At 41.9% G+C, this 15,216-nt stretch overlaps 1 protein-coding gene across 1 annotated transcript; it reads left to right on the top strand.

Moving 5' to 3' along the window:
• Positions 1–86: 86 nt before the first annotated feature.
• Positions 87–15,141, top strand: LOC123766519 (protein unc-93 homolog A). The gene is made up of 9 exons (XM_045755737.2): positions 87–737; positions 1,918–1,987; positions 5,267–5,459; positions 7,146–7,389; positions 7,740–7,863; positions 8,555–8,780; positions 9,433–9,592; positions 13,440–13,707; positions 14,478–15,141. The coding sequence occupies exons 2-9, from the start codon at positions 1,918–1,920 to the stop codon at positions 14,738–14,740; spliced, it is 1,548 nt and encodes a 515-aa protein (XP_045611693.2). The 5' UTR covers positions 87–737; the 3' UTR covers positions 14,741–15,141.
• The last annotated feature ends 75 nt before the right edge of the window (positions 15,142–15,216 follow it).

A 15,216-nucleotide genomic window follows, 5' to 3' on the forward strand; every position in this document is an offset into this window, starting at 1 on the left:
TTCTTGCGAATTTTGTAAATGGATAACACTTTTAAACAAGAAAGATATAAATGGAGTGCGAGACTGTCAATCCAAGTTAGAATACAATACTTTGAATTTATGTTACATTGATTTAGATTTAGAAAATAAGCAATTAATGATTCTGAAATTTAGTTACAGATCTATGGACAGATTTATGAAAAAAACTATAAACACCATAGAAGCGAAACGCACTGCCATCGAGTTTTGCTGATATAAACACAGCTGTCTGAGGCGATAATCCAATGACGTTTAATCAACCTAGACTCAGCAATATCAAGCATTATTTCATGGTTACATAGACGTCACTACTCCTGCTTTGCCCAAGGTACAGGGAAAGGAGGAGGGGGTCATTACGTGAACGCCAACTAAGATACACTGACTTGCGACTCTTGGCAACAGCTTCTCGACCCAATCACTGGACCGATTTCACTTGAGGGAGACGTCAGGCAGGTGTTTCAGTGCTCACTTGCTCAGCATTCAGGGAGGTGACGCTCATACGCTTGTCACCTCGCAGCTTGTAATAGGGTTGCAGTGACTGACTAGAAATAAAACTTAACTGGAATACAGTACCTGCCTGAAATACAACAACATCCCTGGAATACAGTATCTGTCTGGAATACAGTATCTGTCTGGAATACAGTACCTGCCTGAAATAGAGTACCTGCCTGAAATACAACATCCCTGGAATACAGCATCTGCCTGGAATACAATACCAAGTGTGTGTTTTTTGTAACGAAATGACACACTGGTAGCGTAGTAGTTTAGCACAACTCTCTTATATTTTAGTATACTATCATTGAATATACAGCGAGAAGCAGGACACAGCCGTGTGTACATGGCTTGTACAAGGTCACCCGATTCGTCACCACTCTAAGCCGCAGTAACTTTCGTCTTGTGCTTTGTACCCAGTTGCAGAAATTTAGCTTACGAAATGTCTTTTCTTAAGCTTAATGGGAAATTTAAATATAAAGGGAATTTTTACTTCTATGTATTTTGGTCATACACTAGTGAGAGCATCGTGTTGTTGTTGGTTGTGAGGTTATGAGCGTGATTGTGAGGGGTTATGAACGTGATTGTGAGCTTATGAGTGTGGCTGAAGGTCACGTGACAACACAAGATCTTAAGTTTACATCCACTACAATGTTTACATTGAGAAGTGTGTTATAGTGAAGCCGTGTATTAACACCACACAGTAGTAATTTTTCGTAATTAAAACAATTAATCAGCTAATATTGTGTGTATTCACCTAGTTGTATTCACCTAGTTGTATTCACCTAGTTGTATTCACCTAGATGTTCTTGCGGGGGTTGAGCTCTGCTCTTTCGGCCCGCCTCTCAACTGTCAATCAACTGTTACTAACTACTACCTAACTTATTTAATCCCCCCCCCCCACACACACAAACCCCAGGAAGCAGCTCCGTAACAGCTGTTTAATTCCCAGATATCTATTTACTGCTAGGTAACAGGTGCATCAGGGTGAAAGAAAATCTGCCCATTTGTTTCTGCCTGGTCCGGGAATCGAACCCGGGCCACAGAATTACGAGTCTTGCGCGATGTCCGCTCAGCTATCAGACCACCTAAATAATATAGCAACATATAATATAACACACACGTGTGTGAGTGTGTGTGTGTGTGTGTGTGTGTGTATACTCACCTATTTGTGCTTGCGGGGGTTGAGCTTTGTCTCTTTGGTCCAGCCTCTCAACTGTCAATCAACTGGAGTACAGATTCCTGAGCCTATTGGGTTCTATTATAACTACATTTGAAACTGTGTATGGAGTCAGCTTCCACCAGCCTGTGTGTGTGTGTGTGTGTGTGTGTGTGTGTGTGTGTGTGTGTGTGTGTGTACTTATTACATTTATGTGAATTAATTCTAACCTATTGTGTTTTATACAGATGGAAGAGAAGGAGGAGAGGACAGGACTGGACAACGCAGCCTTTAACAGCGAGGAGCTCGCTCAGTCCGGTGAGTCTCTACGTTATGGTAACCATCGTTACAAATGCAACCTACTATAAAAAGTTACTACTCACAAATATTTTTGTTTTCTATTCATCGGACTTGAGAGGGTTAGGTGGGTTGGTTGGGTTCATACTGTTCTGGTTAGGTTAGGAGGTGGATTTTTTGACGGAGTATAAAGTCAAGAGAACGCTGGAGTGAAGATGAGGGAGCAAGTGATTGAACGAGGGAAGAGGAGAGGAAGAGAGTGATGGATGTTGGGGGAGAGTGGTGGAGAGAGAGAGAGAGAGAGAGAGAGAGAGAGAGAGAGAGAGAGAGAGAGAGAGAGAGAGAGAGAGAGAGAGAGAGAGAGCGGTGGTGGGAGGGAGAGTGCTTGAAAGCAGCAAAATGCTGGAAGGAGAGAGAGTGGTGGAAAGACATTGGAGTGGATAATATCCCATGCGAGGAGTTGCTATTTACATCCCATTTTCCGCACTCAAGAATCTGTCACTTCAATCTTTTTTCTCTCGTCTGGGACTCTGGGCCTCCAATTTGAGATGATATTTTGAACACATTTTGTATACACTCCAAATTTATGACTTTTATTCATTTGCAAACTTCAGCAACATCACCGTCATTTCTACACTTCTCGATATAAGTTCAATGTTACTTTCCTATTCAAGAGACTGCAACTTGGCCAGGAACACCCAGCCTGTTAGTGGCTCTAAGAGACTCTTTCAATTAATCACCAAAATTAGCAATACAATATGCATCACTCTTGAGTTTCTTGATGTTCAGGTTAACCTTCTCACCCAACTACAGTCAGTCATTACAGTCTCCGTGGTGTAGTGGTAAGACACTCGCCTGGCGTTCCGCGAGCGCTATGTCATGGGTTCGTATCCTGGCCGGGGAGGATTTACTGGGCGCAATTCCTTAACTGTAGCCTCTGTTTAACGCAACAGTAAAATGTGTACTTGGATGATAAAACGATTCTTCGCGGCAGGGGATCGTATTCCAGGGACCATAGGATTAAGGACTTGCCCGAAACGCTACGCGTACTAGTGGCTCTACAAGAATGTAACAACTCTTGTATATATCTCAAAAAAAAACAACTTATATTTGTATAGGATAATTTGTGTTCCAATGATTTATGTTTTTGTGATTTAGTGATGAAAATGGCAGACGTTAATCGGAATGACGTTTCAGTCAAGCTAGATAAAGTTGTAGAATAATGGTAGTATATCAATAGTCAACACTTCTTGATATAAAATCGAGAATTCACATTTAGCATATTTATGTTTTGGTTTTAAGTTTATATTAATCATTACATCACTCTTAATGCCTTTAATGCCTTAATTATATAATGCCTAGCACTCTGGATGCCTTTATGTGATAAAGTTACCAATATCTCTATAGTTGATTAAATCTAATGAAAATGTCGTATACCAAAGTTCAAAATTTATTAATGGTTATTTTGAATAATGTTTTGAATTGATGCCATACTTAGTACAATTATGTTTTTATTGGACAACAGTAACTTGATAAACTTACTTGTAGGTTAAATGAGTTTAAAATGTTAAAAACTGTAATTTCGACCTGGAAAATTCGGTTACTTAAGTAATTGTATGAAACTGATTTGACTCGTTCACAAGTCCCAATCTCCGTTAGCTTACACACTAAATCTGTGTATCAAATCATCAAATGCTCTAGCAGTGTCCAAAGCTTCAGTATTACATGTATCCTCTCCACCATCGAGACTTGTTAATTTATACACTACTCTGGAGTTATTAAGTCTGATGTACTTCCATTATTTGTAAAAACCTTAGTACATATTTGTTATCGAAGTTTTCTAGTTTCTCAAGAAGGAATGTTTTCAAAGATCTTCTCAAAAAACAGAAACCAAGGATTTTGGTCTACATGTGTCTACTGATATCTTGCTTTTCTTCGTGTGGATAACTACAACCCTGGCTTCCGTTGTCAGGGTTGCCAGGTTTGGAAAAACCATGTTAACCCTAATGTCTTATTCCTCTTATTAGACTTACACTGTTTTAGTGTTATATTATTTGCATAGTTTCGTTAAAATTTAAGACAAATTCTCTATAAAATATAGGTCACTGCAGATTATTTTTTTGGCTATTTTTCTGTTGGGTGTATAATCACAGTCAGAGGAGCAGCTCTGAGCGTGACCTGTATTAGTAAACAATGATCGCCCGGCCTAGACAATGAATCGTGGAGAATGGAACAAACCCTGCTATATTAATATTAATCAACACTGACAGACATTCCTCGCCTGAAGGAGGTCCTCACCAACACTTTTAAACATTCCTCACCAATATTGCCAAACATTCCTCACAAACACTACCAAATATGTATAATTGATACATCAAAAGTGAAAACCTAATGTAGTGGTACTGTATTGGGTTTATACAATATACAGTCATCATACTTATACACAATCCCCCATCATCTTGCTGAACGGAAGGGAAGGGAGGGGGGAGGAGGCGATATTTACCATAATTACATTAATATTTATATAAAAAATACGAGGTTCTCACCAGACTGTTGCCAACCTCAGAGCTACTTTTACCACATATTTCAATAATAATAATAATAATAATAATAATAATAATAATAATAATAATACAAATTTCTTTCCAGCACTCGGCTCCTAGGAAAGAATCCTAACTATATGGTCTCTAATAATATATTATATTATTCTAATATAATATATTCTATTATATTAGAATAATATTCTAATAGTTATAGAATCCTAACTATATGGTCTCTGTATTACGTACCATATTACGTATATGGTACGTAAAACAGAGAGTACGTACTCTCTGTACGTACTGCAGGACGTACTCTCCTGCAGTACGTCCTGCAGGAGAGCAGGAGGTACTGTTCTCCTGATCTTGGGATCAGGAGAGATACGTCCAGGTACGATCAGGTACGATCCAGAAACTTCCGTCCCAATTCCACAGTGCTCTTGAGGTCTGATGTTTACCCAAAACTTCAACCTTCCTCCCAACTACTCAAAACACACTCTCTGGTATCTGTAATTCTCCTTGTTGTATACACTGGTGACCACAGGTCACACGAGGTATCTTTGTTTCTCACATGTGACCCCAAGCAGCCTAACACTCCGACATGTAGGCGATTCTTGCTATCTGACCTCAGATAACAGTTCAATGGTCAAGCCTACCCCCTGGGACTTCTCCACCTATACTGGTTCAACAAGGGTGATTGATCCCATGGTGTACTACGGGTAAAACGAGTAAATAAGCTTGCAATATTGTGTTTCTTCTGCAGAAACAAGAGAGACGAAAGAGCGACATGTGGAGGTCGAGAAGAGTACTGGGAAGGTCGGCAGGAAAGACCTCACGCCGGAGGAAAAGAAGGAAAAATTTGCCATCATGAAGAACATCTTCCTCATCTCTGTTGCCTTTACATTCCTCTTCACCAGCTACAACTCCATGTCCAACCTCCAGTCCTCCATCAACAAGTGAGTATACCATACCACACATGGTTGCAGGTGGCACTGCGTGGCTACAGGTGGCACTCCATGGTCACAGGTGGTACTAATCAATAAGTTAATATCGCATCGTTATAAATTTATATAAGTTGTATATATGATGTAAAGAATGTTTTATGGTGATATAAGGTGTAATTATTTGTGTATCTCGGCGCTTACTTTGCAAGCTAGCGTATGTGTGTGTGTGTGTGTGTGTGTGTACTCACCTAATTGTGCTTGCGGGGGTTGAGCTTTGGCTCTTCTTTGGCTGTGTGTGTGTGTGTGTGTGTGTGTGTGTGTGTGTGTGTGTGTGTGTGTGTGTGGGTGTGTGTGTGTGTGTATGTGTTCTCGCTTGCGTGAATGAATGAGATTGGGTGAATATAAATAGGAGCTACCACGTATGGGCCAAAAGGCCTTCTGCAGTTACCTTCATTCTTATGTTCTCATGTACTCACCTAGTGGAACTACTACCACTACACACACATCTACTACTAGATGTGTGTACTCAACTAGATGAACTCGCACAGTCAAGCAGTATCCCCTAAACTTCGCCTTTACTGCTACAAGTCATTTAATGCAATGACTCCCTTTCCTCATCACTCCATACTTTATTTAGAAATTATTTATAGAATTATACTATAATCTCGTCTAACCAATTCCATTAGGTTACAACCTCAACTGGACCAGCCGACCAGGAAAAATGCAGTCCTCACGACAGGCATATACAGCCCCGCTTCTGTGCCAGGTAAGTCCACTACGGGCTTACCATAGCCCGTGCTACTTGGAACTTTTTGTTCCGAGAAGCTAAATCTAACAAAGGAACAAAACAACATTTCGACAGGAAACCCACCTCATCTCTTACCTTTTCATACTTGGAATATATAATGTTGTCCCCTGACAATATATATTCAATTTCCATCTGCCTCGAGAGTGCACTACTTACTGGTATGTGAAGCTACTGAAGTCCTGCACATCTAACTCAACATTAATCCAACGACAGCAGCTGCATTAGATGCACATTCCACAGCCACTACAATGATTAGAAAAGCCGTTAAAGAATGGGACTCACTAGTGAACATTCTGCATCTACATCCGCCACCAAGATAATGTTATTAAAACACGACTAAAACAGAAGCGAAAAAGAAACAGGGAAAAAGGAGGAAACCCTACCTCCATTTAAAACTTTGACCCAAATATCAGAGTAACAAGGTTATCGCGAGTAACCGAACTCAATTACAGGCTCACCATAGCCCGTGCTAAATGGACATTTCACTCTGAGAAGCTAAATCTAAAACAATAACAACAACATGCCTCGGGAGAGGCTAAAGAGTCCTTTAACATAAGACGGTCTTTGTTCAATATGCATCTAGCAAATTTAAAATATTAAATGAACATTGTAAAGCTACTTTGCAACTTTCTTAACAAGTAAAGAACATAATAATGAGTAGATTTGTGCAAGAATTATCGTAGATTCCTTCTCTAGTCAAACACTAAACGAAGGCTCCACACAGTTTTAAATATGGATATGATAGAACCTAATAGACTCGGAAGCCAGTACATCAGTTGACTAAAGATGGAGAGGCGAGACCAAAGAATCGAAGCTCAACTCCCGTCAGCACAATAAGATGAGCATAATTAGGGGAGCACACAAGCCATGATTTTCTGTTATTGCTGCAGGGTGGATGGGACGGCCTCGCTGACTGCCCTCTACGCCACTTATATCTTCTCCTGCTGCTTCCTGCCGTCGTGGCTACTGACGGTGCTGAAGGAGAAGTACACCATGGCGGCCTCCATGCTCTGCTACTCCTCCTACATCGCCGCCCAGTTCTATCCAGAGTTCTACACGTTGGTGCCCACAGCCGTCATCCTGGGCCTGGGAGCCGCACCTCTCTGGTCCTCCAAGTGTACCTACCTCACCAAGGTAGGTCAGGAAGGACGTTGACACCTGTGGGAACTTTCCACTGTTAAAATCCATATTGATGTACTACTGATGTATGTACTTAAATTTATAGCAACTCTTAAATTTGATGTGATGTTCCGTTTCCTATTCGTGGGTCCTCGGTTAGGTTAGGTTCTGGCAATTTAGTTTAGTGACGTTGTGAACGCAAGAGAGGATAGGCCTTTAGAGCTGTTGTTTGATGAAAGAAATTCAAATTTTTTATCTCCAGTTATAGGAACAATTAGAAGTATTATTTTTCACATTCTAATGGACACATTTCAGAGTTCTTCGTAATACAAAGTTGATATATTAATTCGTATTGTGTATCACAGGCCGGGATGAGATACGCCGAGTTGGCGGGAGAGAACAGTGACGTCATCATAACAAAGTTCTTCGGCATATTCTTCATGTTCTTCCAGTCTACCCAAGTATGGGGCAGCCTCATCGCCTCCTCAGGTAAAACTACAGCTTACGTTTACTCCCGTGTAAATATACAGTACATGTACAAAAATCTCCACCACTAATGTTACCTATATATTTGTACGAGAATGTCTGCCTGTTTGTCCTAGGTTGGAAGCCAGATCCGTGGGACTAACCCCACCCTACTTTGCAGGAGGAATGGTCTGGGGTACGAGACACACATAGTTTGGCTGGGTTCGGTATATTTGTCTTATTAAGAGGGGGTAAAGCCCAATAATGATACCCCCATCCACAATATAATTGAAAGGTGGCTGACCGGGTCCCTAGAATTCCTCACATACAAGTGAACTCTGTGTATAATGGAAATTTCTGTCTGTTCAAGGTCCAACAGGCTAAAGAGGGAGGGGGGTAGAAAGAGGGGAGAAGGGGGAGGAAAGACGGGGAGGTGGAAAGGGAAGGGATAGGGGGTGAATAGGGGATAAAAAATGGGGAGATGAGAGGAAGGGGAGTGGGGAAGGGTAGGAAAGGAGGACAGAGAAGACAGGGGAAAGAGATGGAAAGCAATGTGGGGAGAGGGGAAGAAAAGAGGGGGGAATGAGGATGGAGGGAGACGAAGACTATCCAAGGTATTCCTTGAATATCCATTTAGTTTAGCATCTTTTGGTGATTATTTTGTCTCGTGCTTTTCATGTTGTCTCCCACTAGCGTAACATTTCACCTCCGTCAGTATTGTCGGTGGGAGTGGAGGAACCCAATGGGACGCATAACACAGAGTTGCTTTCCTGCGGTTACAACTTCTGCATCGGGGAAATCTCTGATGGCTCCAACAGCAGCGACTCCGGCGGGAGGGAAGGTCCGCCTCTTTGGCAGATCTACACCATGGCTAGTATCTACCTGGTCTTCTCTCTGTTCTCCTGCGTCGTCGTCCTCGTCTTCGTGGATCCCCTCAGCAGGTAAAGGAGAAACCTAGTAACTAGCCTTCGAGACTGTCTGCGCCTTCCTGGCATCAACATTCCTTGCTGAAAACTTGGACTAAACGCAGGAGGTTCCTGCAGGAGTGCTGAGGGAAACACCGGTTAAGGACAGGTCTTATTCACAGAAAATTTTTCCCTCAGTGAGGAGCTTTCTTAGGACTATTGTCAGAGGACTTATAGAATGAACAAGTTAATAAATCAGTCACAGAGGGAGAGGGAAAGGTTGGAGAGGGAAGCCCATAGCGATGATTCCCGCCAAAGAATCAACGACGCCATTGTGCAGAATTGGGTTCCTTTCAGAATACAAGATCATTTACGGTATCCGTCCTTAACCCTTTCTCTGCTGCGTCTAAATATATGCTGTTCATTTTATCAATTCTTAAGTGAAGCTTTGTCTATAATCAAACATTGGCTTTAACTTGTGCTTCCATCTGAAAACTTACTGACTTAAGCAGTAAGCAGTCAGAAGTCTAGTCATAAATCATGCAAAATATTCTCCCACTCTCAAAGGTCAGGTGTAATTTAGTCATGTGAGAGTGGAGAAAGTTCAAGTTCAATGATTTATGAAATATTGTTGCTAAATATCAACTGATGAAAGATGATTCATGTATACAAATTAACTCTTCGCCAGTTTTAAAGAAATAGAAGGTAGTGGAGGAAGCGGTAAGAGCAGCGTGCAGCTGCTGGTGGCCACCTTCACCCACCTGCGGCACCCGTACCAGCTGCTCATTGTTCCCCTCACCATCTGGTCTGGCCTTGAGCAGGGCTTCCTCACCGCCGACTATACTGCTGTGAGCATCCATTGTCTCCACTTGCCTACATTTACTCTCCGACTTGAGTTTTCAGGGATGAAGTCCAGTTACAAGGCTCACGTGTTTCTGGTTGTCGGTTGTCGTCGATTAGCCTCAATAAATCTAATCTGTAACCAATACAGTTGCTCACTAGTCATATATTCAATAAATCTTCTTTACAACCCAGCCCAGTACTTTCTCTGATTTGTGCCCAGTACCCTCATCACCCCCGTGCTCCTGTTCTCTTGCTGTTTAGGGTAAACAGTTGGTTTTAGCCAGCAATATGTTTGTTATTGTTATTAAAATGTATACATGAAAGCACAACCTTGGGTGATTAAACAGTACCTCGTTATTCTTTACTGTTTCCTCTGTTTCTTGATTCTTTAACAACGTGAAGTTGACTTCTCTCAGCCTGTGTATTTATTATTTTATATGTACTATTTGTGCCTGTAGAATCGAGCTATTAACTCATGGACCCAGCCTTTCAAACCAATCTATATTTCCTCTATTATATCCGTAGCAGCAGTCTAACTCCCAGGTACCTATTTACTGCTAGGTGAACAAGGGGCATCAGGGTGAAAGAAACTCATCCATTTGTTTTCGCCTCGGCCGGGAATCGAACCAGGGCTCTTAGGACTACGACTTCCGAGCGCTGTTCACTCAGCCGCGAGGCCTGCAGAGTGTATGTGTGTGTGTATACTCACCCAGTTGTACTCACCTAGTTGTGCTTGCGGGGGGGGGGGGATTGAGCTTTGGCTCTTTGGTCCCGGCTTTCAACGGTCAATCAACAGGTGTACAGGTTCCTGAGCCTGTTGGGCTTTGTCATATCTACACTTAAAACTGTATGGAGTCTGCCTCCACCAGGTCAAGCTATACCTGATCAACCAGGCTGTGACTCATACGTCAGGCTGCGAGCAGCCGCGTCCAACAGCCTGGTTGATCAGTCCAGCAACCAGGAGGCCTGGTCGACGACCGGGCCGCGGGGACGCTAAGCCCCGGAAGCACCTCAAGGTAACCTCAAGGTAACCATATCATTTCCTAATGTGTTCCATTTATTAACTACTATGACACTAACATTTATTTTCTAATATCTTTATGGCTCATTTTGGCACTCAATTTCCACCTGAGTTTCCTCGTGCGTGTGCCCCATGTGTTAAATAATCTGTCTTTGTTTTCCCTATAAATTCTTTTGAGAATCTTGTATGTGGTGATAATGTCCCCCCTAATTCTCCTGTCTTCCAGCGTGTGTGTATGTGTGTGTGTGTGTTTACTAGTTGTGTTTACTAGTTGTGTTTTGCGGGGGTTGAGCTTTGCTCTTTCGGCCCGCCTCTCAACTGTCAATCAACTGTTTACTAACTACTTTTTTTTTTCACACCACACACACACACCCCAGGAAGCAGCCCGTTACAGCTGACTAACTCCCAGGTACCTATTTACTGCTAGGTAACAGGGGCACTTAGGGTGAAAGAAACTTTGCCCATTTGTTTCTGCCTCGTGCGGGAATCGAACCCGCGCCACAGAATTAAGAGTCCTGCGCGCTATCCAGCAGGCTACGAGGCCCCCTGTGTGTGTGTGTGTGTGTGTGTGTGTGTGTGTGTGTGTGTGTGCGCGCGCTTGTCCTGTTAAGGGGTTTGTACTCCTTTGTGTAATCACATAAAAACCACTATGTAACTTGTGCTATTATCTTCTCCCTATACATGATTAGGTTTAAAGTAGGTTAGGATAAAACAGCGTAATATTCTCAAACATTTGAAATATTAAATTCGAAAACTGTTTGAGTATCCAAATAGAATTTCACATTACAGAAAACTTAAGGCTGTGGCCGTATCAAAGAAAACGATGGGAATTATCAAAGTAAAGCGCCATGTTATTACGACTATTTAGCACTTGGAAGTGTTATACAGTAGTAATAGTCACGGAGTAAAAAAAAAAATATATGTGAAAACGAGTGTACCACATATTTTGTTCATTTTATTCCCTCGATTTATAACTCAATAAAATTATAACTAAAGAATATTCTCCATTAAGGACTAAGGTTTACTTACCAGCTTTCAAACAAACTATTGTTGGAACCGTAATATGGTTTCAAACTTTCACAAATATCTAGATAAGTATCTTGGTGGTGTGAGAGAGGGTTTGGTGTCTCGGTGTAATCACTCTAACCTGAAGACGGGCTGAATTATGTATCTATTCAATTTGGATGCGGTCCGCTCTCCTAATCTAGTGGGGATGTGCGTGTATTCATGTATTTGTACTTTCAGGATCGAGCTGTTAGGTTTTGTACCCCCGCCTATCTATCCATCGGTGTCTAATTTACTGACTTTCTGCCTATTTTCTCTATCATATTAATATTTTTAAAAGAGAATGTCTGCCTGTTTGGTTGGGGGATGGCTGGTTAGGGATAGCACCGCGTCGCTTCAGATGGCGTCGAAACAACCCCATGAGCACCTACCTATTTGGAAATAATCTGCCACGGCTTGATAATGGCTTAGGACGGACCGAAACGTCGTCGTTTCTTCATTTTATGATGTGTGGTGTGGATATTCCATGTTCTTTTCTCTTACCTAAGGGATAATCCTTCAGAAGTGTCCACCAAGCAAGCTGGCAGTAGCCTACTGTGCACGTGTCCACTACAACAGAGTAACTATCAATGGTGCTTCCCTTCTTGTCTACTCGGCAGGAAAGAGTCATGCCCCCCCCCCCCCACTTCTCACTATTCGCTCGTCAATATGGAGCTCCTGTCCTTTGATTGGCTACTTTTGGTTTGGTGTTGGGATTAAGGGCTATCAACCTTCGTAGGGTTATTAACAATACCACAGAGGTTTACGAATGAACATAAAGAATGTTTTAGTCCTGAACGTAATGCAGGGCAAAAGAAAATTATTAGTGTATATACACCGAGAAGTGAGGAGACATTGCTCGATATACATATCTCTTTTTGACGTGTTCCACTTGTTTTTCAAACTTAATAGTTCGGGCACCACAGACCTCTCTTTTGAGCATGCAAGCGGTAGCAATTTTCCAGTAGTTTCGAAAATCCAGTCGTCTCTGGCCTGTCTGGCTTCTCCCAGAATCTGGCAGGCACCATCACTCCTAAACAACTAATTTTCTCTTGACTGTTATTTTTCTACACCATAATGTATGATACCAGCTGCACCATGATCATATTGAGTTAGTTATTCCTACTACGTAAGAGTAACTAACTTTCGCAGTAAAAGTAATTAACATAATCATTATGTAGCGAATAATCTTAGATGAATGTTAGTGACGATAGAGCGTGGTATTTAAATTTTAGTAAGGGTAGAACCTGGTATTTAATAAGACTGAAAATTTGTGCAATTTGCCATAACATATAAAGGGGGCGTGGGTGTAGAGTTCGACCCTGAATCGCCTATAGCCATTCTCGGGCAAAGACCAGTCACCCTGGAAAGTTTTGTAAGGGTAGCTCCCCAAGTGTCTGGCCCACAGTCTCGATCAGACAGACATTCTTTTTTATTTACACTATATAGGGGTATCCAGCTGTGCCCGGGTCTCTCTCCCCCTTCCCCACTCTCTCCCAATCTCACCCCGTCTCTCATCTGCACCAGCGTTCGTCTACATGTATTGATTGGTCATGGAACTAATGTGCACAAGTTTCATGATCAACCAACACCCTACATTACTCTTCATAATTGTCACCTTGCCGTCCGTGATTGTCGCCTTGCTCTCCGTGATTGTTCCTAGTCCTCCATAATTGTCACCTTGCCCCCGGTAATTGCCAATCTGTATATACCCAAATGCTGCACTGTTACTGTACAAAACATAAACATTGAGCTCGAGTCACCATTATTGACCCATTGTGTTACAGGCTTACGTCTCGTGCGGGCTGGGCGTGCACATGGTGGGTTATGTCATAGTGTGTTACGGTGTGTGTGACGCTCTGTGCTCGGTGGGGCTCAGTCGGCTGGTCAAGGTGTTGGGGCGAGTGCCGGTGTTCACTCTGGGGTTCCTCTGCAACTCTGGGCTCATCGTTGCCCTGGTCTACTGGCGGCCACATCCGGATGATCTGGTGTGGTTCTTTGTCATCGCCGGCTTCTGGGGGGCGGCTGACGCTGTCTGGCAGACGCAAATCAACGGTGAGGTCACAGAAGACTTATTCATCTACTTGCCTAATCATTCTGTTATGCTATAATCCAGGGGGTCTTCAAACCATGACCCGAGGGTTACATCTAATCCGCCACAAGATTTTATCCAATCCTTAGTGACTTGAAATATATGTAAAGAAAAAAATTCTTACTTCCCTTCTCAACTGCACGGTTGTCGGTTTAGTGAATCTTCATTTTCAATCATAAGTGCCATATGCCTTAAGATTTTAAACCATAATCATTCAGCGTTAACCTCACCCCGGCTGTGTTAGTGTGTAGGAGGATTCTGAGACGACTCTCAATCCCTGCTTCTTATAACATCTCTGAGTAACCATCATCTTTGCGTAAATCTTAATAGAATTTTGTTGTTGTGCAAGTTATTTTCAATTGCGCTTTAGTAGTTTTTTGTACATAACTTTTCTTTTTTATTACAGTTAATGATTTTGACGTCCCTTTTGTCATTCTTAATTCATCGTGAAATCAACACTCGACTGCGTTATTCATATACAAACCTTTCTAACTGGAACTATTGAAAATTAATCACCTGCACAGAAAAGATCCAAATAAAACTAATTCATTCCTTTCTAAAATGGTCCGAAAAGTTTGTAGATCTTGCTCTAGTCGAATATAATATATACTGAGTAGATAATATAGATGCAACGTTACGTTCTTAGTCTGTTGGTATTGGGATTTGTCTTATTTGGTATACCTTTTAAGTACTGGAGGTTCAAGATGATACTGTAGCTTTCCTCTTTCGTCAGCGCTCTATGGCGTCATCTTTCCCGGGACGCCAGAGGCGGCCTTCAGCAACTACCGCCTGTGGGAGTGCCTCGGCTTTCTCATCGCCTACGCCTGCAGCAGCGTCCTTTGCATCGACGCCAAGATCACCATCCTGGTCGTCTTCCTTGTGGTGGGCATCGTCGGGTACTATGCCATCGAGGTCCTCGAGAAGATGGGCGGCTTGAAGAGGAACCAGAACGGCAGTGTAATTCCACTTGATCGTCTCATTGCCGGGTTGTTTTGAACTTCTCAGTATTGGTAGTTAGTGTTGAAGTAATTGGTGGTGAGGCGGTAGGGGGGATGGGGAGAGAAAGGGAATAGAAAGGGCAAGGGAAAAGGCAGACAGAGGACAAAGGGAAGCAGGCATACATCTAGCTGGATACTTATTTATTATTGTGAAATTACAGTCTTTTTGATATGAATGGAAAGCAGTTTAAATCCTCTTAAAGTCAGATCACGGTTATATGAGCTGTGTTCCAATGAAATTTGATCAAGGTTAGTCTGTGAATCTATGTGGATTATAACTTATTTTCATGTTCATGTTTCTTTCCTAAATTATTTTTTTATCCTCTGGTCCTTGTGTTTTATAGAATATACAAATTATCTGTTAATTTAATATACAGTCTAAATAAATCTTATTTTTCATATGTAATTTTTGTTACTTTTGCGATATATGTTACCACTAACATTGTAATATATATATATATATATATATATATA

This window comes from Procambarus clarkii, chromosome 62 (assembly GCF_040958095.1).
Source record: "Procambarus clarkii isolate CNS0578487 chromosome 62, FALCON_Pclarkii_2.0, whole genome shotgun sequence".
NCBI lineage: Eukaryota > Metazoa > Arthropoda > Malacostraca > Decapoda > Cambaridae > Procambarus > Procambarus clarkii.

What these genes read in the sequence shown, in the direction of transcription:
- LOC123766519 (XM_045755737.2), top strand. Translation starts at nt 1,918, where the DNA reads ATGGAAGAGAAGGAGGAGAGGACAGGACTGGACAACGCAGCCTTTAAC. An exon ending in CTCCAGTCCTCCATCAACAA is followed by an intron (nt 5,460 to 7,145) that starts GTGAGTATACCA and finishes TTATTGCTGCAG; the next exon opens with GGTGGATGGGACGGCCTCGC. An exon ending in TCACCGCCGACTATACTGCT is followed by an intron (nt 9,593 to 13,439) that starts GTGAGCATCCAT and finishes ATTGTGTTACAG; the next exon opens with GCTTACGTCTCGTGCGGGCT.